Here is a 26978-nt window from a genome sequence, read left to right as displayed (position 1 = left end):
TTCAGCCATTTGAAAAATGACCATCTTAAAAAAAATGACCATCAAAAATAGGTTCACTAAATTTATTTTAAAAATCATAAAACGTTTCTTACAAAAGAGCATTACATTCTGCACACTGCTCTGAATAGATGCCAGGGACATATGGACTACTGTTACTTTTCCTCCCTGTCCCATCACCCCAAATGTTACAGTGACCACAAAGCAAAGTGTTCACAATAATTACATGGGGGGACTTCTTTAAACCACCAACAATGAACAAAAATTAAAATTCACTCACTCTGCTGCTGTTTCAAAATTTCAATGTTAGTTTTTGCACACCCTCCCCCACCCCCACCCTGTTTGTAAGGAACTAAAACATTACATCTGGTGAACAGCAAAGATTTCACTACACCTCAAATGCAGAACACCTATGAAGCAGAGGAAAGTTGGCTTTTTAAACAGAAGCAGATAAAAAAAAAAGATGCAGGACTCCTTCAGTTCTTCACTAGGCTTATAAAAACTTTCCAGAATACTGCTTCACACTATAAAAAAGAAAAAATATCTTGCTTTAGAATCCTTCAACATCTGCATACTGCTTCACACTGTTCTGCAGCAAATACTGTGCATTCTGTATCTGGTCCTGTGTTCCCGTAATGGTAATGATCTGATCTTCGGATCCTTCTAAAGTCTCATCAATTTTGATCGAAGCTCCTGACTCATGACGGATTTGTTTAATCCGATGACCACCTTTGCCAATAATAGATCCAGCCAAATCTTTGGGAATAGTTACTTGTGTAGTAATAATAGGTCCACCAAGATCACCATATGAGCCACAACCCCCTGCATAGGAATAATCATATCCAGAGCCACCCTGTGGTTCATAAGCCATCTGCCACTCTGATGGGCTCCATGTATCTATTGCAGAGTCCCAGGTTTCATCAGCACTGAAACCAACCATGCTATCATAACGGTCTCCAGGTCTTCCTCTTCTGTCATAGGCTATTAGATCTCCTCCTCTAGGTGGTGGTGTTGGTGGAAGAGGAAGATTCTGAGCTCTACTACCTCCCCGGGCACCTCGTCCGGGAGGGGGTGGAGGAGGTCCTCGACGAGGGTTCATATCTTCATAATCTCTTCTGGAGAGAGGCATGGGATGCCCACCCGGACCAGGCGGCATTCTGTCAAAACCACCTCTTCCCCGCATGGGAAATCCCACAGGACGTCCACGGCGGTCATCAAACATCATTGTAAAACCACCATAATCATAGGTTTCATCATAAAAATTGGGATCATAAGGCTGAGCGCGTCCTTTGATGGGAGACTCTGATATAAGATCAAGGATGATCTTTATGCACTCTACAACCCTATCAGGTTTTCCTCCGATAAGAATGACTCTTTCAGTAGATTGAGGACAACATTCCTGGAAAAGCTTGATTGTTGTCTGAGTGTTCTCTCGAAGTTCTTTGATTTGAGCACCTTTGACTCCAATAATTCCTCCTGCCAGACTCTGATGAATCAACAGTCTCAACTCGCAAAGTTACTTCCTTTATAGTATTGGTAATTTAAGCATTCCACAGCATCAGATTCGAGTGGGAGCTGGCTGGTTGCAGTGGGTGATGGCAACTGCAGGCCCTCTTCCAAGGTAGGGATGATTTTCTTCAGAATTTCTCCAATTGTTTCAATATCGGCACTGATACTCAATATGCACTTGGGGCCACTGCTGTCTGGGACTGAAACACTGGCATTGTAGTCCGTACGGAGAGCCTTAATATTCTTGCCTCCTTTTCCAATCACTGCCCCAGCATTCTTGCTCTGAAGCAGAATGCGTAATTCAACCATCTCATCAGTGTTTCTAGATCTTTTAAAAGCTTGTTCCTCTTCCATATCTTCAGCAGGGCGTTTACCAAATTCGCCATTGGTTTCAGTGTTGGGAAAGGTTTCCTCTGGCTGTTCAGTTTCCATTTTCTTGTATTCATGGGACACACCAATCAGTTATTAAATATATCCTTCCAGGGCAGAACTGAAGTGTTCTGGGCGGGACCAACTGACACCCTAGTGCTGTAGTAGCCTATAGGCCGCAAATAGGCGGGAAGTAGGCAAGATGTCGAGGTCGGTGCAGCAGAAAAACAGAGGATAATGGCGTCTGCAGTGCTTTTGCCTGAAGCGCCCTCCGCCTTTCCGTTTGCTTGTTTTTGACCTTGCCACAATACTTGCAGAATCTTAGCTCCCCAACTAGGGAGCTACTCGGGCCCCAGCACTGGTAGTGCAGAGTCATAACCAGGGGACCACCAGGAAATTCCTTTTCAGTGGCAGTCATCTCCTGATCTATTGGCTTCACCATACCTGAATAATAATAAAATTTATATTACAAAACATACTACCACAGTTGTGAACTGAATTGTGTCCCCTTAAAAATCACATATTGACTGTTTGCAGATGATAGGATACTTACATAGAAAATCCTAAAGCAACATCAGAAAACTCTCAGAGCTCATCAATGAATCTGATAAAGTTGCAGGATACAGAATTATTATATAGAAATCTGTTGCATTTCTGTGCACTAACAAAGAAATATCAGAAAGAGAAACTGAGATAATCCCATTTACTATTACAACAAAAAGAATAAAATACGTAGGAATAAACCTACCTGTGGAGGCAAAGCTTCCCTGGTGACTCAGCTGGTAAAGAATCCGCCTGCAATGCTGGAGACCTGGGTTCAATCCCTGGGTTGGGGAGATCCCCTGGAGAAGGGAACGGTTACCCACTCCAGTGTTCTGGCCTGGAGGACTCCATGGACCATATAGTCCATGGGGTCGCAAAAAGTTGAACATGACCGAGTGACTTTCACTTCACTTCACAGAGGCAAAAGACCTGTACTTGAAAAGTATAAGACCATGATGAAAGAAACTGAAGATGACTCAAACAGGTAGAAAGATACATCATGTTCTTAGATTGGAAGAAACAGTATTGTCAAAATGACCATACTGCCCAAGGTGATCTATAGATTCAGTGCAATCCCTAATAATACATTTTTCACAGACTTAGAACGAAAAGTTTAAAATTTTAAATGGAAATACAAAAGACCCATTTAGATGTTTAATGTAAAGTCAGTAGATCCTGGTACAAAACTTTAAATAAAGGAATCTTCATAAAACTGGTGGTTGATTTACCTGCAGCTTGGGCTCCAAAATCACTGCAGATGGTGACTGCAGCCATGAAATTAAAAGATGCTTACTCCTTGGAAGGAAAGTTATGACCAACCTAGATAGCATATAAAAAGCAGAGACATTACTTTGCAACAAAGGTCCGTCTAGTCAAGGCTATGGTTTTTCCTGTGGTCATGTATGGATGTGAGAGTTGGACTGTGAAGAAAGCTGAGCACCGAAGAATTGATGCTTTTGAACTGTGGTGTTGGAGAAGACCCTTTAGAGTCCCTTGGAGTGCAAGGAGATCCAACCAGTCCATTCTGAAGGAGATCAGTCCTGGGATTTCTTTGGAAGGAATGATGCTACAGCTGAAACTCCAGTACTTTGGCCACATGATGCGAAGAGTTGACTCATTGGAAAAGACTCTGATGCTGGGAGGGATTAGGGGCAAGAGGAGAAGGGGACGACAGAGGATGAGACGGCTGGATGTCATCACTGACTCAATGGACGTGAGTCTGGGTGAACTCTGGGAGTTGGTGATGGACAGGGAGGCCTGGCGTGCTGCGATTCATGGGATCGCAAAGAGTCGGACACGACTGAACGACTGAACTGAACTGTCATTGTGTTATACCAGTGTTTTTGAACATTTAAAGGTGACTCAAGTGAAAGGTCTTGGAGGCAACATAATATAAAAGAGTCCCTTCAAAATCTGGCTCTGTTACTTATTAGCATTGTGATCTTCTAAATGTTGCTTAAACCATCTAAGCCTCAGTGTTTTCATCTTGGAATGTAGATAATAGTTCCTACCTTAGGATTGTGCAGATTAAATGAGATAATGAATGTGAAACATTTAATCATAATACCTTGCACAAATGCTGTCATTTTCATTATTATAATAATTTACTAGAATATATTGCTTTGCATAAATTCTCTTCCTTCTCCCTAGAATGCCTTTCTTTGCCATCTCACTTCATTTCCTGCCACTACCTTTTCTGGCTTCTTTTGCTTCTTTTTTGGGAATATTTACTGTATATTTAATCACTTATTTTTCATTCCCTCTACCTCAATAGACTGTGAACTGCCTGAGGGGAATTATGTGATTATGTCTTGTTTTCTTCATATCCTCAGCTCCTAACATGTTGCCTAGCGTATAGTAGTATATTATTAAAGAATTCATTAACTGCATATTTAGTGAGTAAATTCTATAGGATTGGTTTAAGGATTAGAAGTAAACCCTCCCCCGCCTCCCCCCCAAAAAAGAAATAACTATCATAACACTTAGCTGGACACTCTCCAGCTTGTAGTTTAATATATAGTAGCTATAGTTGTTCCTACCTGGAGAATCCCAGGGACGGGGAGCCTGGTGGGCTGACATCTATGGGGTCACACAGAGTCGGACACGACTGAAGTAACTTGGCGGCAGCAGCAGCTATAGTTGTGAGAAGGCAATGGCAACCCACTCCAGTACTTTTGCCTGGAAAATCCCATGGACAGAGGAGCCTGGTAGGCTGCAGTCCATGGGGTCGCAAAGAGTCAAACACGACTGAGTGACTTCACTTTCACTTTTCACTTTCATGCATTGGAGAAGGAAATGGCAACCCACTCCAGTGTTCTTGCCTGGAGAATCCCAGGGACAAGGGAGCCTGGTGGGCTTCCATCTCTGGGGTCGCACAGAGTCAGACACGAATGAAGCGACTTAGCAATAGCAACAGCTATAGTTGTTATTATTGCTAATAATAATATTATTTCTCAGAGACATACTTTGACGTCACTTACATTAACTGACTTCCCCAGCCATTACTATCTCTTCTTATATATATGAGTGGTTGTTCAGTTGCTCAGTCTTGTCTGATTCTTTGCAACACCATGGACTGTAGTACGCCAGGCTTCCCTGTCCTTCACCATCTCCTGGAGCTTGCTCAAACTCATACCCATTGAGTCAGTGATGCCATCCAACCATTTTATTTATCTTAGGTGCTATAGGATGAAGAAAAAAATGCAAAAGAATACTGATAGGACCTATCACCTGTATATGATGGACATCATTCCTTGATGGAGGCATGTTATCATAGTTTATGATGCTGAATGATCCAAGCTGAGCAGTGAGTCAGGCATCCTACTTAAATATGTACATTAAGACAGATGGATGGCTAGATAAGTTCATTTGTTCAAAAACAATAATCTATACACACAGAGAGTAAATTAGATAATGATATATATATGATAATTAGTAAAATGTATTAGATAATAAGAGGTGACCATCTTAGTCATTCTGATGTTTTATTTTGGATTTTGATAATAATTGCAGCTCTAGTAGTATTCAAGTCCTATTACCTGTCTGTTTCTTTTAGCTATTGGATGAACTCCCAATGATCTACAGCTGTTGTATATTTGTATACTGCATGTAAGTATTTATGTTTAAAATTCATTTACTTGATATATTTTAAAATTCATGTTTGTTTCATAGGGAATTAACATAACTAATGCAGTTATATTACTGGGAGATAAAAACGGTGTAGAAGATTATAACTTTTGTGATTTTAATACAGAGTATAATCTTTTGGAAGTTATACTAACAATGGTTATGAATTTGTGTGATCTCAAATATATTATCCAAAATCCATAACATTTTTCTACTTTGTACCTTGAATTATGCAGGGCAGCAAGTCATCTCTAAATTTTCACAGTTGTACAAGATAAATGGATATTGTCCCCATTTTATCAAAGACTATAAGCATAGCTTATGCTGAGATGACTTGCTTAAGGTCATGCAGTTAATAACCTACAAGTTTAATAAACTTAACTTTTAAAGTATACCTTCTGTTCCCTAGTATTAATACTTCAAACTTGTCTGAACCTCTTATGTGATGGTTATCTGATTCTTTTCAACCAGATCATCATTGCTAGCTCAATAATATCTTCTTTTAAAGATATGCAAAAATAAAAAGTTTTCATATGTATACTATGGTTGATTCATGTTGATGTTTGACAGAAAACAACAAAATTCTGTAAAGCAATTATGACCAACCTAGACAGCATATTAAAAAGCAGAGACATTACTTTGCTGACAAAGGTCTGTCTAGTCAAAGCTATGGTTTTTCCAGTAGTCATGTATGGATGTGAGAGTTGGACTATAAAGAAAGATGAGCATGAAGAACTGATGCTTTTGAACTGTGGTATTGGCGAAGACTCTTGAGAGTCCTTTGGACTGCAAGGAGATCAAACCAGTCAATCTTAAAGGGAGTCAGCCCTGAATATTCACTGGAAGGACTGATGCTGAAGCTGAAGTGCCAATACTTTGGCCACCTGATGCAAAGAACTGACTCCTTGGAAAAGACCCTGATGCTGGGAAAGATTGAAGGCAGGGGAAGAAGGGAATGACAGAGGATGAGATGGCTGGATGGCATCACTGAATTGATGGACATGAGTTTGAGCCAGCTCCAGAGTTGGTGATGGACAGGGAAGCCTGGCGTGTTGCAGTCCATGGGGTCACAAAGAGTCGGACATGACTGAGTGACTGAAATGAACTGAAAAACTAAATAAATTTTAAAAAATTAAAAATAGTTTGAAAAAATATATTATTAAAAAGAACTCATCAGAAACTGTTTCTGAAATAACCAGAAGTAATTATTTTAGGCTCCCTGGGCCTGTGGTCTCTGTTGCAAGTCTTCAACCTCTGCTATTATAGCATAAAAGCAGCCACAGATAAGCTATAAACCAATGGGTGTAACAGTGTTCCAGTACATTTTATTTACAAAGTCAGTTTAGGTTGAGAAACTGATTTTTGCACTGTGGTTTAAATATCAATAACCTCAGATATGCAGATGATACCACCCTTATGGCTGAAAGTGAAGAGGAACTAAAAAGCCTCTTGATAAAAGTGAAAGTGGAGAGTGAAAAAGTTGGCTTAAAGCTCAACATTCAGAAAACGAAGATCATGGCCTCTGGTCCCATCACTTCATGGAAAACAGATGGGGAAACAGTGGAAACAGTGTCAGACTTTATTTTTGGGGGCTCCAAAATCACAGCAGATGGTGATTGCAGCCATGGAATTAAAAGACACTTACTCCTTGGAAGGAAAGTTATGACCAACCTAGATAACATATTCAAAAGCAGAGACATTACTTTGCCGACAAAGGTCTGTCTCGTCAAGGCTATGGTTTTTCCAGTGGTCATGTATGGATGTGAGAGTTGGACTGTGAAGAAAGCTGAGTGCCAAAGAATTGATGCTTTTGAACTGTGGTGTTGGAGAAGACTCTTGAGAGTCCCTTGGACTGCAAGGAGATCCAACTAGTCCATTATAAAGGAGATCAGTCCTGGGTGTTCATTGGAAGGAATGATGCTACAGCTGAAAATCCAATACTTTGGCCACCTGATGTGAAGAGTTGACTCATTGGAAAAGTCTCTGATGCTGGGAGGGATTGGGGGCCGGAGAAGAAGGGGATGACAGAGGATGAGATGGCTGGATGGCATCACCGACACGATGGACATGAGTTTGAGTGAATTCCAGGAGTTGGTGATAGACAGGGAGGCCTGGTGTGCTGTGATTTATGGGGTCGCAAAGAGTCGGACATGACTGAGCAACTGAACAGAACTGAACCCCAATCTAGAAAAATATGTCATCAACCCATCTGTGACAGTGCAGATTTGGGCACTTAGAAAACCTAAGATCAAAACCAAGGAAATTCTAGCTACTGTTTTCTGAAACCTATTCTTAAGACTGAGACTAGAGTCTGTGCTCTCCCTAACATTGTTTGTTGATCTATATTTTCTGTCAAAACTATATTTATTGAAAGAAAAAGTAACAGTGAGCATTGATAAACTAATATCCTGATACACCTGTACCTGCGTGAGACAACGTTGAGAGTAGATAATTTAATAAAAGAGCAGAAGATGACTGCTTTCTTCCCTTATTTGAAATCAGGTGTCTTCTCCTGATCCCCACAGCCTGTTGAAGGCTGTAGGCCGTGTGGGTTCTCTAAGATGAGTGTGTGGTTGCAAGGAAATGATGGGCACCAGTATACCCAGGGCATGTATACACATGGCAAAATAGCATTCTGTTTGTTTTCCTAGTTTTATATTCTAAAACAAGTTTCTCTCTTTTTTTTCTTTTTAAGGTTTGAATGTTTTAAGATGAAGAAGTCTGTAAATTACCATCTGCTTTTTACCTTAGTTCTCTTCAGTTTAATAGTAACCATGGTAAGTCATATTTTATTTCTAATAAATTAAGCATGTGAACTGCCATTTATGGAGTTTGGTACATTTTGCTTCTAGTGTTTGCTTCATGCTGTTCAAACTGAAATATTTCTAAAGGAAACTCCCTTATAGATATTGCTTCTTTGTTTTCTATTTAGGTGTTATTTCTCAACAAAAAGTTGAAACAATTTTTTTTTTTAAACCTGTTTGGTTTTTTTTTTTTTTTTTGACAGGAAGTGGGAAAAGTCAAAAAGCAGATATTCAATAGCAATAGAAAGCAAATAACGATTAACTTTTCCTCATGGATGAACATATTATGTCCTATTTGTTAAAAAAAGAAATTGGCTCTGATCTTTAGTGCCTCCTGTGACTATTTTAATGCCTAAACTTTTCCAAATAGGTTGAGATAGCTGATCACTTATGTGTGCCAGTTCATCTGTTCCCACATTTCTAGTACTACCTATAACCTGACAACTATCAAATCCACATCTTAAGCCTTAGATATCACTAATATTAGGAACCTCAATCTCAGCACATTCCAAGTTGAACTTATTTACCCCTGCCCCATGATACAAACCTACTCATTATCTTTCCTACAAAATCTGCTTATGCTCTAAGTTGCTTGTCTTGGTTGCTACTGCTGCTGCTAAGTTGCTTCAGTCGTGTCCAACTCTGTGCAACCCCAGAGACGGCAGCCCACCAGGCTCCCCCATCCCTGGGATTCTCTAGGCACGAACACTAGAGTGGGTTGCCATTTCCTTCTCCAAGGCATGAAAGTGAAAAGTGAAAGTGAAGTCGCTCAGTGGTGTCTGACTCTTTGCGACCCCATGGACTGCAGCCTACCAGGCTCCTCTGCCTGTGGGATTTTCCAGGCAAGCGTACTAGAGTGGGTTGCCATTGCCTTCTCTGCTTGTCTTGGTTAAGGACCTACTAAATACTCTGTTACTTAATAACTATGGGACTTTGGACAAGTTACTTAACCTCTTGAAATTTCCTCATTTGTAAAGTGAAAATAGTAATAAACATACATTTCATATTAGTTGTAAAAATTAATCCCTGGTACACAGTAAGGACTCCATAATTCTTTTGCCTTAAAAAAAAAAAAAGCCTTTTAAGAGCCTTGCCCCTCTGCATTTCTTCTGTAACTAACAGTGAGAATCTGAAATTATGTAAAGGGAAATTAGTATTTTGAAATAGCAAATTTCAGAGTTTAAAAACATTCTGCCTTATTGAGTTTAGAGTTATACGTATATAAATATTTCATACACATCTTACTATTAAAGCTTTCTGGTTGCTTGAAGGAAATGATCTACTCTTGTAAAGAAGGAACTTCCTCCAGGAATAAGAAATTCTGTAGCAAATTGTAAAATTACATAAAATTTGTGAGATCAGCAGTACATTAAATGAGGCTATAGAGATGTATAAAAATGGTCCTTCCTGTCAAAAAGATTATTTCCTTGTAGGGGAGAGAAGCAAACTAATAAATGCCATAACATTTATACATTGACAGTCTGGTAGAAAGAAGGATGAGTGGTGGATTCTGCTAAGCAGAAAAAAAAAACCTCAGAAAAGACTTCAAGAAAGAGGTATAATTTGAGCTGAATCTTAGAAGATGAGTGTTTACCAGCAGGGGCATTTGCTAACCCAGTGAAGCATGGCATGTTTAAAGATACAGAAGCATGAAACTAGCGTCTTTGGGGTAGCAGTATACTTTTTGGAGCCTAGGATGAGAAAGAGACAGGAAGATACGAATAAGGCCAAACAGAAAGGCTAGAGCAATGTCATGGGAAGGCTTTGAAATTTGGACTTTGTCTTGTAAGTGATAGGAGTCATTTCAGATTTGTGATTTAAATTTTGACTCCTCTCTACCATGTCTTTTTAAAGGTGTACTCTTACAGGGCAATAAATGCATACAATAAGTGGGCATTGAACTTAATCACCCACATGACATTGGAGCCTGAAACTAGAGTTTGTGTAACTGAAAATGTTTCTCAGTGAATGCATTAGAGATTTTTGGAAGCAGAAGAAAGAACAAGAAATTTATTTTAAATGTTTTTACTTATTAGCATATATTATCTGCTAGAGACTTGCGCATATTTTGGCTAATTATTGCTAACTATTATTATTCCCATTATCCAGATAAGGAAAAATGAGTCTTTTGGTTAAATGACTTGCTCAGACATATAGCAAGTAAGTGGCAGTTTGAAATTTTGCTGCTAAGCCCAGTGTTCTTGCTAGTGTGAAACAGATCTGCTGCAGGGATTGTCAGCATAACCTCTTCAGCTCTGATGAGTATTCATGCATCTGTGCTCCCTGATGCTCATGCAGAGGCCAAGAGGCCAGAGTAGTCCACAACAGCTGTGAAACATTTAGTTTACCTTGAAGAAGCTCGGGCTTCCCTAGTGACTCAGCAGTAAAGAATCTGCCTGGGGTGCAGGAGACATAGGTTCAATCCCTGAGTCGGAAAGATCCCTTGGAGAAGGAAATGGCAACCCACTCTAGTATTCTTGTCTGAGAAATTTCATGGACAGAGGAACCTGGCAGGCTACAGTTCCTGGGGTCGCAACAGTCAGACATAACTTAGCAACTAAATGACAACATGATGAAGCTAGCCGTGGCGCAGACACACCTGAGGTAGTAGCCCTTTTGTGGCAGCCACGTAATCTGATTGGTTTCACATGGCTGGAGTCAGTTCTAGGATGCAAAACAAGGGAAGCCAGAGACGTATGAGATTTGCAAGGTAGTAGGTATAGGTTTTCTTTCCCCTTCATAAGGCACTTCTTTCACATCTATTTCTTTTAATCTTTTTTCAGGTTTACCTTAAGGTAAAGGAGCCTATATTCCATCAGGTAATTTTTGAAAATTATTACACATTTTATTACTTAACCTGCTTTGTATTTTCCTTTTCTAGTATATGCATGTATAACTTATGGAAATGAAATGGTGGATGCTCTACAAAAGAACAGTGTTTAAAACAGATTGCAGACAAGCTCCTATAGGAGGTGTAACAAAACAAATACCAAGAACATTCAATGCCCAGGCTCCACTAGCTGTTGTTAGACAATCATGCAGGTGCAGCATTGCTCTTATAAGCACAAAAAACCAGGAAATATTATTCACATGCACATGTAAATAGTCTTTTTTATGACATTATCTTTTAGAGAAGATATAGGGAAAATACTCAAGAAATTTTCAGTCTAACATATATGAGTTGGGAGGTTATTTATATCAAAAGAAACAAACATAAGAAACTTTGGTATAAGAAATAGTAACTTATGTGCATCCTAGAAAGAAACTAGGGTAGAATGAGTATGAGACCCTTAATAAAGAGAGCCATTGTTTATTGAGTGGTGTGATGTGCCTGTCACTATGCTCATTACTACATAGACTTTAATCTCCACAGCAGTCCTAAAAATTATGGATTATTGTCTACATTTTAAGGGAAACTATCTCAGAGATACTAGGTAATTTGCCCCATGGTTACACAGTTACTAAGGGGCAGAGCTAGGATTCTAACTAGATTTGTTTGACTCCTGTCACTATTCTTTTAACAAAGCAGGATAGATAGAAATATATACATAAGCAAGGAACCACATATTCCAGGAGGATTAGAGGCCTTATACTCTTTAGAATATTTTGTGTTTATATTAAAAAGTAAATGTTCCTGTAACCTTTTAAACTAAAACTAGACAATAATCATCTGAAATATGTTTTTTAAAGAAATAAATTCCATATCCACATTATTGTGCCTAGGTTTTTTCCATAGGCCAGCTGAAAGGAGATGTACTGAATAACATAGATGGTATTGGGAGGGGGGCATTCTCACTTTCCTGTTTGTTATAACTCGAGGTGATGTCATTGTGTATTTATCCCTTTATTAGAAATATTTATTAACACAGTATAAAAATAAAGTAAGTTTATGTGAAGAATACTTCAGTTTTTATAAACTTCTTACTTGAAAAATTTGAGTTAATTTTTCTATGTTTATGACCACTCAGTTTTCTCTTTTGTGTTTTTTACTTATTTGGTACTGTGTTTTGTAATAAAAGGTACAAACTATTCATGTAACTTTCCATGCTGTAATTTCCTGTGTTTTTCCAATAATATTTTCTTCTCTGTGTATAGGAAAGATAAATAGATATCTGTGTATGCTGATAGGAGGGATGAAAACTTATAATTATGACTAATATCCTAGGCTTCAGTTCAGTTCAGTTGCTCAGTCATGTCCAACTCTTTGCGATCCCGTTAACCGCAGCACGCCAGGCCTCCCTGTCCATCACCAGCTCCCGGAGTTCACTCAAACTCATGTCCATCGAATCAGTGATGCCATCCAGCCATCTCACCCTCTGTTGTCCCCTTCTCCTCCTGCCCTCAATCTTTCCCAGCATCAGGGTCTTTTCAAATGAGTCAGCTCTTTGCATCTAGGCTTAGAGATTAAAAATCAGGATAGGGAAATGAAGAAGTAGAGGAATGCTAGATGAAGTGGATAAGCATTCTGAAGGTAGGGATTCATTCATTCATTTATTCGTTAGATGTTTGCTGTATACTTTCTAAGTACCAAATTCTGAGCCTGATGTTGGAAATAAAGAGGCAGTAGAGCACAGACTTAAGATCTAAAGTCAAGCATAACTGAATTCAAGCTAGTCTTTCCACTTACTGTATAAGTTACTTAACTTTATTGAGCTTTGGTTTCCTCATTATTCAACAAACACTTTTTAAGTACCTTCAGTATACCAGGTGCTGTACTAGGCACAGGAGATATACTCCAGTTCAGTTCAGTCGCTCAGTCATGTCCGACTTTTTGCGACCCCATGGATCCCAGCACGCCAGGCCTCCCTGTCCATCACCAACTCCTGGAGTTCACTCAAACTCATGTCCATCGAAGTGGTGATGCCATCCAGCCATCTCATCCTCTGTCATCCCCTTCTTCTCCTGCCCCCAATCCCTCCCAGCATCAGTCTTTTCCAATGAGTTAACTTCACATCAGGTGGCCAAAGTACTGGAGTTTCAGCTTCAGCATCAGTCCTTCCAATGAACACCCAGGGCTGATCTCCTTTAGGATGGACTGGTTGGACCTCCTTGCAGTCCAAGGGACTCTCAAGAGTCTTCTCCAACACCACTGTTCAAAAGCATCAATTCTTTAGTGCTCAGCTTTCTTCACAGTCCAACTCTCACATCCATACATGACCGCTGGAAAAACCATAGCCTTGACTAGATGTACCTTTGTTGGCAAAGTAATGTCTCTGCTTTTGAATATGCTATCTAGGTTGGTCATAACTTTCCTTCCAAGGAGTAAGCGTCTTTTAATTTCATGGCTGTAGTCACCATCTGCAGTGATTTTGGAGCCCCCAAAAATAAAGTCTGACACTGTTTCCCCATCTATTTCCCATGAAGTGATGGGGCCAGATACCATGATCTTCGTTTTCTGAATGTTGAGCTTTAAGCCAACTTTTTCACTCTCCACTTTCATCAAGAGGCTTTTTAGTTCCTCTTCACTTTCTGTCATAAGAGTGGTGTCATCTGCATATCTGTGGTTATTAATATTTCTCCCGGCAATCTTGATTCCAGCTTGTGCTTCTTCCAGCCCAGTGTTTCTCATGATGTACTCTGTGTAAAGCGTCTGCCTACAATGTGGGAGACCCAGGTTCAATCCCTGGGTCAGGAAGATCCCCTGGAAAAGGGAATGGCAACCCACTCCAGTATTCTTCCCCGCCCCCCAAAAAAGCAGAGATATACTAGTGAGTGAAATAATGACATCTCTGCTCTTATAGAGCTCTATAGACTGCGTCTCTAAAGTTGGTATAATAATCTCCTAAAGTTGTCTAAGTTTAAATGAAACAGTGCATTTAAACCTAGCGTGTAAAGAAAGTAAAAGAAAGTGAAGTCTCTCAGTCGTGCCCGACTGTTTGCGACCCCATGGATAGTAGCCTGCACCAAGCTCCTCCGTCCATGGGATTTTCAAGACAAGAGTACTGGAGTGGGTTACCGTTTCCTTCTCCAGGGAATCTTCCCAACCCAGGGATTGAACCCAGGTCTCTCACATTGTAGACAGATGCTTTACTGTCTGAGCCACCAGGGAAGTCCAGAGTAAATGTTAACTAGTATTAATATACTACATGGCTGTTGGTCTCAGAACTCACTATCTGATCAGGATGATTAACTTGTAAAAATGTATTTGTAGTATATATGCTTTATAATAAACATGTAAAAGAAGTACTAATGCAGGCAAAGACACAGTCTATCTACCTAGATGACTCAAAATAGAATTACAAAATATACTTATTGTATGTAGCTAAATAATTGCTTTCTTTGGTACTGAAGAGCAATAGTAAGGAAAACGGCTCACTGTTTTGATACAGTAGTATTCCTTGCTACTTTGTTAAGTTTTATTTAAAGAGAATTTAGCCTCAGATGTCTGATCTAGAGTATCCTATGCTGATCTGTTAAGTAATTATAATTGATACTTTCTATTTATGGCTTAAAAAAAAACTTATCCCTAATTATCTTCTGAGTATCATTTTTAAGAAAAGAGACCTTATTCTGAGAATCTTCTAATTGTCAAAGTTTAGAGTATTTTTCTTTCATATAAATGTTGATGTTTTTATTTGTAGAAACTTAGAAAAATTGCTTTGGAATTTGTAAGTGGAAAAATTGTTTTGGAATTTGTGACAAGATTTTTCAAAATCTTAACAATAATGAAAAAGGAAAGCAGAGCAATGTGGTTTAATCTAAAGGAACTCTGACTTAAGGCTGGGATCTTTATTTCTTACTACTTTGATTTCTTAAAGTTCAGAATCTCAGTATCTTGCTATTTTATTATCCATCAACAGATTTCTTGCTGTACAATAATCCAGTATTGTATTCTCCAATATCTTTGTCTGTAAAATGTTCAAAACAAGGATATGTACTATTTCATAAAGATTATATAAAAGTAATTAATATAAGATAATGCAAAGCATAAGGCAATAAGTATAATAATACTGTGTAATACTAAAATTACTTAGTAAGATGTAAGATGACATGCATAAATTTCTGCCTATGATGATCATGGAAAGCTTCTGAAAGAGATATTTGAGTTGAGCTAGACAAGAAGTAGTGATAGTAGTGATGTGTGTTTGCTTATTCGCTCAGTCGTGTCTGACTCTTATGACCCCATAGACTGTAGCCCACTAGGCTCTTCTGTCCATGGGATTCTCCAGGCAAGAATCCTGGAGTGGGTTGCCATTTCCTTCTCCAGGGGATTTCCTCACCCAGGAATCAAACCCAGGTCTCCTGCCTTGCAGGCAGATTCATTACCTACTGAGCTACGAGGGAAGCCCCGATAGTAGTGATAGTAAAATTAAAAGTACCTGTCACAACAAGGATGATTGTCTTGCTAACCAGATTAGCTTCTCTGAGGAAGAATATACTGATAACAGTTCTACTTTATTGAGTCCAAGGTGATCCAGACATCTGAAAGGGAGCCAAATGCTATTTATTTAACTTGATGGCCTTGCGAAAGATAATATTCAAATCACATAGCTGTCACATTGAATAGAAACACCAGCATGTCTTAAGGAGGAAAACAAAAACAAAAGCATACATGAGAATAGATTAAATGGACATTTAAGAAATAATGTAACCCTTTTAAAGAAGCTAATTGAACAATCAGTAGTTGAGTATCTCAGATGAGATCTCATCTAATGTCTCAAAGAGTACTGTTGCTTAAAATCTTACCAAAGTAGATGTCTCCTAAAGATTGTTTCTCGACATGGCACATCAGTATTTTATTACTGTGCCTTCTAATTTGACACTCAAGGTTTGCAGGAAAGGACACACTATGTAAACAATTTGAAAAGCAGAAACTTGGATTTTTAACATTTTTAAATTTGTATTCTATCATGTTTTGTTTGTGCCATTTTATTACAAATTAGAGTAGAAGGATATATAAGCACACTGGAAAAGAAGCTGACTTTTTTAGTGTTTACTAAATATTGTGCTAAATATTATATATTCTTTCATATAGTTTATGTAGATTGACTAACTCATTATCTTATTAAAATATCAGCAAATCTGTTTAGGAATTGGGATTATCTTCATTTTATAGATGAGATAACTGAGAATCAGAAAGGTTAAATAATTTGCCCAGTGTTCAGCTCATTGATTGGAGAACTGGACATTGAACCCAGATCCTTTTTTCCCCTGAAACCCATATTACTTTTATGATATGTCCCTATAGCTAATTACTTTGGAATCTAATTTATTGTCCGAAAGATCTGTTTTTCAAAAGAATGAAAAATACTATTTAGATTTTTGTGCAATAGTGAACTTGGAAGAATGTGAAGACCAAATATATAAAACTTAGGGATAGCTGTGCTTTACTTTAAACCTCAGTTCAGTTATCAATTTAAAAAACTGCCCAAAGTCAAATATAAGTGAAGTACTTTGGGAATAAAAAGAGATTAAGTAATTTTTATAGAAGGATATTTGGAAGGCTTCACACAGGAAATGACATTTGAGGAGGATTTATTTGACCATGGAACTCTTTTTTTTTTCTTTTCATTGAATATCTCTTAATATCCCTCAGCACAGTGGTATTCTGGGGTCTTATTTGGGAAATCTTATGCTAAACACAAGACCATGTAGAACATGAGAAGAGAAAGAAGAATGGAACCAAATTGTGACTTATTGACTGTCATGCTAGAGTTTGGAACTTATTTTGTCATTGACAGAGACATAAATTATAGTAGTTGCATGTAGGCTGGATTAGAAGGCTGTATAGTTTGGGCAGAATTAAGATTTTAAACTAGTTCTGAATACCTACAAAAACTATGCTTTTACAAAGTCTCATTGCCTTATGAGTCTTATGAAATTATGTTACAGTTAAAAAGTAGTATCTGCATTTAGCTTACTACTATTTAAACTATCATCTAATTATGTAGGAAGCACCAGCCTTTTAGCCTTATCATATGAGAATTGTTCAGTCATGTCCTACTCTTTGCAACCTCATGAACTGCAGCACGCCAGAGAATAATTTATACTATTAACTCCCAAAATAAAATGCCTCTTACATCAGTATTTTGAGTATGATTATAAAAATATGAAACCACAGTCACCTAGTTCAGTCCCTTCATTTTACAAATGGGAATCCAAGAGTAAGATGAGTGAATGGACTTATTCAAGTGACTTACGTATTGAAACTGTAATCAGGTGGTAGAAAAATCTGGATTCCCCTGACTGTAGCCCTTGGCTTTTTCTGTTAGAGGCTCCCTTTACTATGTTTGGGCAATTGAGTGAGTTCATTACAAATTCCAAATGCCTAAATCCCATTACCTATTACCACCATCGGTTCCCACTCACTGGTACTTTATCCACAGATCCCTACCTGATCTCCCACCCTCATAAATGTTTCTTGACCACAGATGAGCTGAGTGCCTTTCTCCAAGAGTGAAAGACTTGAACCCACTCTGGGCATTTAATGTGAAGCTGTTAATTATTTCAGCGGGTTATTATGGAATTCTTTATTGTCTAAATGTCTTTTACTTTTAAACAATAATCAGAATTACAGAAAAGCTGCAAGGATGATAAAAAGAACTTTTGCCCCAAACCACGTGAAAGTTTATTGTCAACATACTGGAACATGATGACTTACGATAGTGTCTAATAGACATCTCCATTGTGTAATTGTTCTCTGTCCTTTCATAATTAATAACAACTTGGTAGTAAAGTACTTTGAGATTTATGAAAATACTCTTAATTATTAAACTTTGAATTTATTTTTATCTGTTTGGACTCTCTCTTATATTCCTACTTTATTCAGTATTCACTGATTTGTAACTATCATGATTTATTTTGGTATATCATGATTTCCATATAAAGAAAAGGTGGCAAGGATACACAGAAAAAGTGTACAAAAAAGATCTTCATAACCCAGATAACCATGATGGTATGATCACTCACCTAGAGCCAGACATCCTGGAATATGAAATCAAGTGGGCCTTAGGAAGCATCACTACGAACAAAGCTAGTGGAGGTGATGGAGTTGCAGTTGAGCTATTTCAAATCCTAAAAGATGATGCTGTGAAAGTGCTGCACTCAATATGCCAGCAAATTTGGAAAACTCAGCAGTGGCCACAGGACTGGAAAAGGTCAGTTCTCATTCCAGTCCCAAAGAAGGCAAATGCCAAAGAATGCTCAAACTACCACACAATTGCACTCATCTCACACGCTAGCAAAGCAATGCTCAAAATTCTCCAATCCAGGCTTCAACAGTAAGTGAACTGTGAACTACCCGGTGTTCAAGCTGGATTTTGAAAGGGCAGAGGAACCAGAGACCAAATTGCCAACATCCGCTGGATCATCAAAAAAGCAAGAGAGTTCCAGAAAAACAATTACTTCTACTTTATTGACTATGCCAAAGCCTTTGACTGTGTGGATCACAACAAACTGTGGAAAATTCTGAGAGATGGGAATACCAGGCCACCTGACTTGCCTCCTGAGAAATCTGTAAGCAGGTCAGGAAGCAACAGTTAGAACTGGACATGAAACAATAGACTGGTTCCAAATTGGGAAAGGAATACATCAAGGCTGTATATTGTCACCCTGCTTATTTAACTTGTATACAGAGTACATTATGTGAAATGCCAGACTGGATGATACACAAGCTGGAATCAAGATTGCTGGGAGAAATGTCAATAACCTCAGATATGCAGAAGATACCACCTTTATGGCAGAAAGCTAAGAAGAACTAAAGAACCTCTTGATGAAAGTAAAAGAAGAGAGTGAAAAGGCTGGCTAAAAACTCAACATTCAGAAAAATAAGATCATGACATCCGGTCCCATCACTCCATTGCAAATAGATGGGAAAACAATGGAAACAGTGGCAGACTTTATTTTTTGAGGCTCCAAAATCACTGAAGATGGTGACCACAGCCATGAAATTAAAAGATGCTTGCTCCTTGGAAGAAAAGCTCTGACCAACCTCGACAGCTTATTAAAAAGCAGAGACAAGGTCCCTCTAGTCAAAGCTGTGGTTTTTCTAGTAGTCATATATAGATGTGAAATTGGACTATAAAGAAAGCTAAGCACTGAAGAACTGATGCTTTTGAACTGTGTTGTTGGAGAAGACTCTTCAGAGTCCCTTGAACTGCAAAGAGATCCAACCAGTCAATCCTAAAGGTTGTCAGTCCTGAATATTCACTGGAAGGACTGATGCTGAAGCTGAATCTCTAATACTTTGGCCACCTGATGCTAAGAACTGACTCATTGGAAAAGACCCTGATGCTGGGAAAGAGTGAAGGCAGGAGGAGAAGGGGAAGACAGAGGATGAGATGGTTGGATGGCATCACTGACTCGATGGACATGAGTTTGAGCCAGCTCTGGGAGTTGGTGATGGACAGGGAAGCCTGGCGTGCTGCAGTCCATGGGGTCACAAAGAGTCAGACACGATTGAGCAACTGAACTGAACTGAACCATCATGATATATTTTGGTATACAAATTGTCTCAGATTTTGCCATTGGAGCAATTTCAGGCTGGTATCTATGCCCTTTTGACCTGTCCCATCACTCTTTGAATATGTTTTACTTTTTGGCACAAGAAGATGTTCTTGACTTATCTTGTTCTTTCCCTGCTCCAGGCCTGATCTCCATGGAGCCTTGGTTTCTTTTATTGGAGAATGGAATTTAGAAACCAGATCCAAGTGCTGGATATGTGGTTACATATGTCTCTCCTCTATTAGACTGAGCTGTTTGCAGTCAGAAATAGGGTATCTTTTCATCTTTGAATGACAGATGCCTAGTCCAGTTACTGTCACACAGTCTGTGTTCAATAATTTGTGGTTGTTTAGTCGCTCAGTTCTGTCTGACTCTTTTGCGACCCTGTGGACTGTAGCTCACCAGGCTTCTCTGTGGGATTTCACAGGCAAGAATACTGGAGTGGGTTGCCAGTTACTTCTCCAGGAGATCTTCCTGACCCAGGAATAAAACCTGTGTCTCTTGCATCCCAGGCAGTTTCTTTACTGCTGAGTCACTCAGAATTCTCATTCAGTAAGTACTTGATAGAAAATAAAGTGGCCAGTTATTTGGAACCCCTCTCTATGTTTTTGCTTGATCCACGGAATAGAACATAATGAATAAGTCATGGAGAATGTAGCTCTGAAGAAATATTGAAAGTCAATCTCCCTCATTATCAAAATAATTATTGTATATCTACAGTTTTTGACTTCCCTGGTGGCTCAGATTGGTAAAGCATCTGCCTGTATTGTGGGGACCTGGGTTCAATGCCTGAGTTGGAAAGATCCCCTGGAGAAATAAATGGCAACCCACTCCAGTACTCTTGCTTGGAAAATCCCATGGACAGAGGAGCCTGGTAGGCTACAGTCCACAGGGTCACAAAGAGTCGGACACGACTGAGCGACTTAACTTCATTTCACTTCACTTCACAGTTTTTCAGGTCCCACACTATAGCCTCAGCCTACTTAATTTGCCCTCTTTTACCTCTCTGTTTCATCTGTCTTCAAATCTTTCCACATAGGCATCTTAATGCCACATCACAGAAGAAAAAATTGTTTTTCTGTCTTGCTCAAGTAATCTTTCTTTTTACTGATAAACAAAATCACAACATGCCTTTTTCCTAGGCTTCTTAGGGATAAGTACCAGGTCTCAGCTTACACACAGTATATTTCTATGATGCTTTAGCAGCGAGAAAATGCAAATATTATTTTTATTATACTCTTTGGAGTTTGGAGATTGAAAAAATTATTAAATATGGATAGAGATGAAAATTCCTTATAGTAATCTTTTAAAATGAAAATTATAGAGAATGGGAAAGTACATTCTGTTATCTTTTTATTTAAAAATGAATAATCTTAGAAGACTCTTGAGAGTCCCTTGGACAGCAAGGAGATCAAGGCAGTCAATCCTAAAGGAAATCAACCCTGAATATTCATTTGAAGGACTGTGGCTGGAGCTGCAGCTCCAATACTTTGGTCACCTGATGCAAGAAACAACTCGTTGGAAAAGACCCTGATGCTGGGGAAAATTGAGGGCAAGAGGAGAATGGAGTGACAGAGGTTCACATGGTTGGATGGCATCCCTGACTCAATGGACATGAGTTTGAGCAAACTCCGGGAGATAAGTAAAGTATAGAGAAGCCTGGGGTGCTGCAGGTCATGAGGTTGCAAAGAGTCAGGCATAACTTAGTAGCTGAACAACAACAACAGTCTTTGAATATGTATAAAAAAAGGGTTATATGGACACTCCTAGCTCTAAGAAAACCTAGGAAATCAAGCTTTTATAGCTGGACATATAACCATCCTAATAAGATCAGTCTTTTATAAAGACAGAGGCAGGAGTAGATACTGAGTAGGCCACTACAGGCTCTGCCTCAGGTTTCTAGGGGAGAATAAAAATATATAGGATAGCCAGGCCATGGAAGCAGCCTAGATGTCCGTCAGCAGACGAATGGATAAGAGAGCTGTGGTATGTATACACAATGGAATATTACTCAGCTATTAAAAAGAATGCATTTGAATCAGTTCTAATGAGGTGAATGAAACTGGAGCCTATTATACAGAGTGAAGTAAGTCAGAAAGAAAAATACCAGTATATTAACACATATATATAGAATTTAGAAAGATGGTAACGATGACCCTATATGCGAGACTGCAAAAGAGACACAGAGGTAAAGAACAGACTTTTGGACTCTGGGTGAAGGCGAGGGTGGGATGATTTGAGAGAATAGCATTGTATCATGTATATTATCATATGTGAAATAGATCGCCAGTCCAGGTTTGATGCATGAGACAGGGTGCTCAGGGCTGGTACACTGGGATGACCCTGAGGGATGGGATGGGAGGGGGGTTCAGGATGGGAAACACATGTACACCCATGGCTGATTCATGTCAGTATATGGCAAAAACCACTACAATATTGTAAAGTAATTAGCCTCCAATTAAAACAAATAAATTAAAAAAATATATATAGGATAGAGATCTTTGTGAAGAAGAGAAAATTTATTTGGAAAATCCTCATTGTACTTCCAGGGTATAGGTTGTTATCCACCATTAGATATGTTTAACATGCTCTCTGAATCATCCATTTCTTTTGACTTCTCTATGCTAATAATTTGTAAATCTGTTAATTAAGCTCAGTTTTTTCTTCTAAGATTTAGATCCAAGTATCCAACTCCTATTACAGATCTCCACTTGGCTATCTGACACCTCAAAGTCTGAACATACACAGAAATGAAATAAACATTTTCATCCCTTGTCTTTGTTTTCATATTATTATTTAACCCAATAAACAGTTAATGCACTCAACTGCCCAAGTCATAATCCAGGCCATCATAGATGTTACCAACTTTTCAGTTCAGTTCAGTTCAGTTCAGTCGCTCAGTCGTGTCCGACTCTTTGCGACCCCATGAATCACAGCACGCCAGGCCTCCCTGTCCATCACCAACTCCTGGAGTTCACTGAGACTCACATCCATCAAGTCAGTGATGCCATCCAGCCATCTCATCCTCTGTCGTCCCCTTCTCCTCCTGCCCCCAATCCTTCCCAGCATCAGAGTCTTTTCCAATGAGTCAACTCTTTGCATGAGGTGACCAAAGTACTGGAGTTTCAGCTTCAGCATCATTCCTTCCAAAGAAATCCCAGGGCTGATCTTCAGAATGGACTGGTTGGATCTCCTTGTAGTCCAAGGGACTCTCAAGAGTCTTCTCCAACACCACAGTTCAAAAGCATCAATTCTTTGGCGCTCAGCCTTCTTCACAGTCCAACTCTCACATCCATACATGACCACAGGAATTTATACCATATCTTAAAGTTGTTCTAAACCTTATTATCTCCCTAATCTATCCATTTTTCTCCTTTCCCATTGACACTACCCTAATTCAGGCCCCCGTGTCTCACCTAGGTCACTACAATATCTTGTCAGTGGTCAGTTTTCCATTAGTCTCACCTCCTAATTCATTCTCTGTCTACCATGACAGGGACATCTTTCTAATACATGAGTGATTATATTGAGCTACTGCTGAAACTTTTATTGACTTTGCATTGTTCTTTACATAAAGTCCCAACTCCTTAACATGACTTGTAAAGCAGATTTGATCTCTGCTTACCTTCTAACTTCATTTTCTTTGCTCTTCTCTCCAATAAGTATGTCCTAGACAGCATTACTTTTTTCTAGTCCCCACAGTGTAAGCTATGCCAGTTACTCTCTTCCACCTTCTTTTAATAATGTTTGTTATTACTAATAATTCTTGTCCTACTAATACTTCTGTTATAAAATTAAACATTATATCCTCCAAAAAGTCTTTCTTTTTTTCTTTCAGTTTTATTGAGACATAAATTACATACAGCACTGTATAATTTTAAAGTGTATAACATAATGATTTGACTTACATACATCATGAAATGATTGCCACAGTAGGTTTAGTGAACATCATCTCATAGAGATACAGTATATTAATGAAATTAAAATAATTTTTCCTTGTGATGAGAACTCTTAGAATTTACTCTTGTCAACTTTTATATGTAACATATAGCAGTGTTAATTACATCTCATGTTATACATTACATCCCTAATCCATGGAAATCTCTTTGATCTGCATAAGTTTAGATTAGGTGGCCTTCTTATGTGCTTGCAAAATGCTCTGTTCAGTCCCTGTCACAGAGATAAAATACTACATTTTAACTGCATGGTTGCTTATCCCTCTCCTCACCAGGTTGTAATTGCAGGGATTATGACTTTTCTATTCACTGTTATAGCAGCATAGCTGCAATTACTGATTCAGGTGGGCAATCAGTCTCTGAAGTGAAGTGAAGTGAAAGTTGCTCAGTCGTGTTCGACTCTTTGCAACCCCATATACAGTCCATGGAATTCTCCAGGCCAGAATACTGGAATGGGTAGCCTTTCCCTTCTCCAGGGGATCTTCCCAACCCAGGGATCAAACCCAGGTCTTCCACAATGCAGGCAGATTCTTTACCAGCTGAGCCACAAGGCAAGCCCAAGAACACTAGAGTGGGTATCCTATCCCTTCTCCAGAAGATCTTCCCGACCCAAGAATTGAACCGGGTCTCCTGCATTGCAGGTGGATTCTTTACCTACTGAGCTATCAGGGAAGCCCAGGTATCAGTCTCTAATAGACTTTAATCTAATACTGTGTTTATTTATTTTTATTGTAAAATACATGGTAGAGGATACAACAAGTATAACATTTTCATCTTATCAAGAAATTCAGAGCTAGCCTTATACACATACGTTGTGTATCAGATACACGTTTTGCCCTCTCATTCATGTACGTGTGTACATCTGCCAGGTTTGAAAGCTAAGAGTAATGGAAGTCACTGTAAAGAAGCAACAGCCCCTTTTTTCTTTCTTTCCTCCCCCTCACCATTCTTTATTATGGGCATCTTTTATACTGTTCTCATGTAGTCCCCAAGCCTGCAACATGTGCAGTCCTTGACAACAACAAAAGCAGACACAACACTCCTCATTTATCTTACCTGTTGTTTTCAAGGCTGGGAGACCTGAGGTCATTCTCAACCAGGCCCACACCATCCCAGGCTGTATATTAACCCTCTACGCATAACATTATCTCCCCAGGGACTAGTGCAATGCTCAATAGATATGGTTGGATTCTATGTAGTAAAACACAACTAGTAGGCAAGAATCATAGCAGGGCCTTATAAGAGAGTCCAAAATAGAAAGGGTGAAAGTGAAAGTGGAAAAATATATATCATGCAAATGCTAAGCAAAAGAAAATATGATATAGTATCAGACAAAATAGGCTTTAAGCGGGGAAAATATTTCTGTTGATAGAAAAGAATTACTTTGTAGTATTAAAAGTGTTCAATTTGGAAAATTATAATTTAATTTAATTTATAATTTATGTACCTTTAATATATATTGGAGAAGGAAATGGCAATCCACTCCAGTACTATTGCCTGGAAAATCCCATGGACAGAGGAGCCTGGTAGGCTACAGTCCATGGGGTCGCAAAGAGTCGGACATGACTGAGCGACTTCACTTTAATATATATAATACCTCAAAATATATCATGAAAAAATTGACTAAACTAGAAGAAAAACTAGAGAAATCTATAACCTTAGGTTACTTTAGTGCACAATTATCAGTACCTTATAGAAGACACAGAAGACAAACAATATGATTAAAAAAATTTGACCTATAGAGCAAATGTAAAATATTACACCCAACAATTGCAGAAACACTTTTTGTTCCACATTTACAGAAATTGACTATATACTTGTTCATACAGTAAGTCTTAACAAATTTCAGATGACTTAATCGGAATATAATTTCTGACTATAAAGCAATTATATTAGAATTTAAGTAATATAATTTTAAATAACATGGATCAGAGAAATCCTAGAAATTGGAATTGAATTGAATCAATGGAAAACAGTTTGACACTTCTAGTAATTTTGATAATAATATGCCCTCTGATCCAGCAACTACATCCCTAGGTACATACTCTGGAGAAGTTTTTGTATGTGTGCAGTAGAATGTGTGAAACCAATACAATATTGTAAAGTTAAAAAATAAAATTAAATTTTAAAAATAAAATTAAATAAATAAAAACAGAATTAAAAAAAAAAAAAAGAGAATGTTCATAACATTGAAAACTAGAAATAACCCAAAAATGTCCATCAGTATAGCAATGGGTAAATAAGTTGTGATATTTATTTGTGTGATGTCAAAAGTGATTGAACCATGGCAACATATAACTAGATCTTAAAAGACAAAAACAAATGTATGTAATGTTATTCTACTGTAAATTAAAATTAAAAATTTAAAAACCTATATTTAGGAGTGCATATTTAGGAGACCAGTTTAATTTAGTAAATATGTAAGGAAAAGGAAAATGTTTATTTAAAAAATCAGAGTGGTTTTCTCTAAGGAGTAGGGGAGAGAGTTGGACTGGGAAGAGACAACATATATCTTGACCTGAATGGTACCCAGTTATTGGCTTTATAAATATTTGTTACGTTATACCTTTATATTCTATGAAGTTTTCTTGTATTTAATAATTCACACTCTTAAAAGCTAAATTTTCCCACTAGTTTCAGGTTTCCAGTTGGTAATACCTATCCAGTGCTCAGTATAGAAGAGAAAGAGGTTAGTTGTTGGAACCAAGTCTGAGAAGATGTGGGAACATATAGAATAAAGAACACAGGGGAGTGGACTAACCTCAGTCAAGAAAAAATGGGCATCTCTTTCTTTGAAAACTAGGAATGGGAGAAAGAATACAGGGAGAGGATGCAGAAACACTTAGGAGGAGAGTTTAAAAGAGTCCAGATATATAAGACAGGAAGTAGAATCATTTGCTAAAAGTGAACCTAACAAAAAGGGAGGGATATCTAGGGAGTATGAAGCAGAAATACAGCATTTATTCAGGTTTCAGCAGATATTTAAAATTTCTCGTAACCATTCAGAGTTAAAATTAATGCGGGACTTCTGATATTGGTTATTCACAAGCAGGATCTTTCCTCAAAGGTTAGTATGACTCTTAATTATTTAATTATATTAACACATATGTTCTTTAAAATGTAATGAAAAATAATAAATGTTTACATTTAACTTGGAGGGCTGTTTTTGTAGGCAAAGTATACTTCCACTGCCAAAGAATGATGATCTTAAGAACTTCATTTTTCCTTTCTT

At 38.3% G+C, this 26978-nt stretch overlaps 1 protein-coding gene and 1 pseudogene across 5 annotated transcripts in view; one reads left to right on the top strand and one right to left on the bottom strand.

Annotated features, from left to right (window-relative positions):
* The window catches only part of ACER3 (alkaline ceramidase 3), a 157765-nt gene that overhangs the window by 91778 nt on the left and 39009 nt on the right, over nucleotides 1-26978 (top strand). For all 4 annotated transcript variants that reach the window (XM_027562825.1, XM_027562827.1, XM_027562824.1 and 1 more), the window contains 3 exons: nucleotides 5474-5526; nucleotides 8240-8321; nucleotides 11132-11167. In XM_027562825.1, coding sequence (XP_027418626.1) covers nucleotides 5474-5526; nucleotides 8240-8321; nucleotides 11132-11167 — 171 coding nt within the window. The remainder of the gene's footprint in view (nucleotides 1-5473; nucleotides 5527-8239; nucleotides 8322-11131; nucleotides 11168-26978) is intronic.
* Nucleotides 49-2157, bottom strand: LOC113905470 (annotated as a pseudogene). Its single transcript, XR_003514675.1, has one exon. The product of XR_003514675.1 is annotated as a heterogeneous nuclear ribonucleoprotein K pseudogene (transcript).

This window comes from Bos indicus x Bos taurus, chromosome 15, assembly GCF_003369695.1.
Source record: "Bos indicus x Bos taurus breed Angus x Brahman F1 hybrid chromosome 15, Bos_hybrid_MaternalHap_v2.0, whole genome shotgun sequence".
Classification (NCBI taxonomy): domain Eukaryota; kingdom Metazoa; phylum Chordata; class Mammalia; order Artiodactyla; family Bovidae; genus Bos; species Bos indicus x Bos taurus.
The sequence above is the reverse complement of the archived record's forward strand: the minus strand, read 5'-3'. Positions and strand labels throughout refer to the sequence as shown.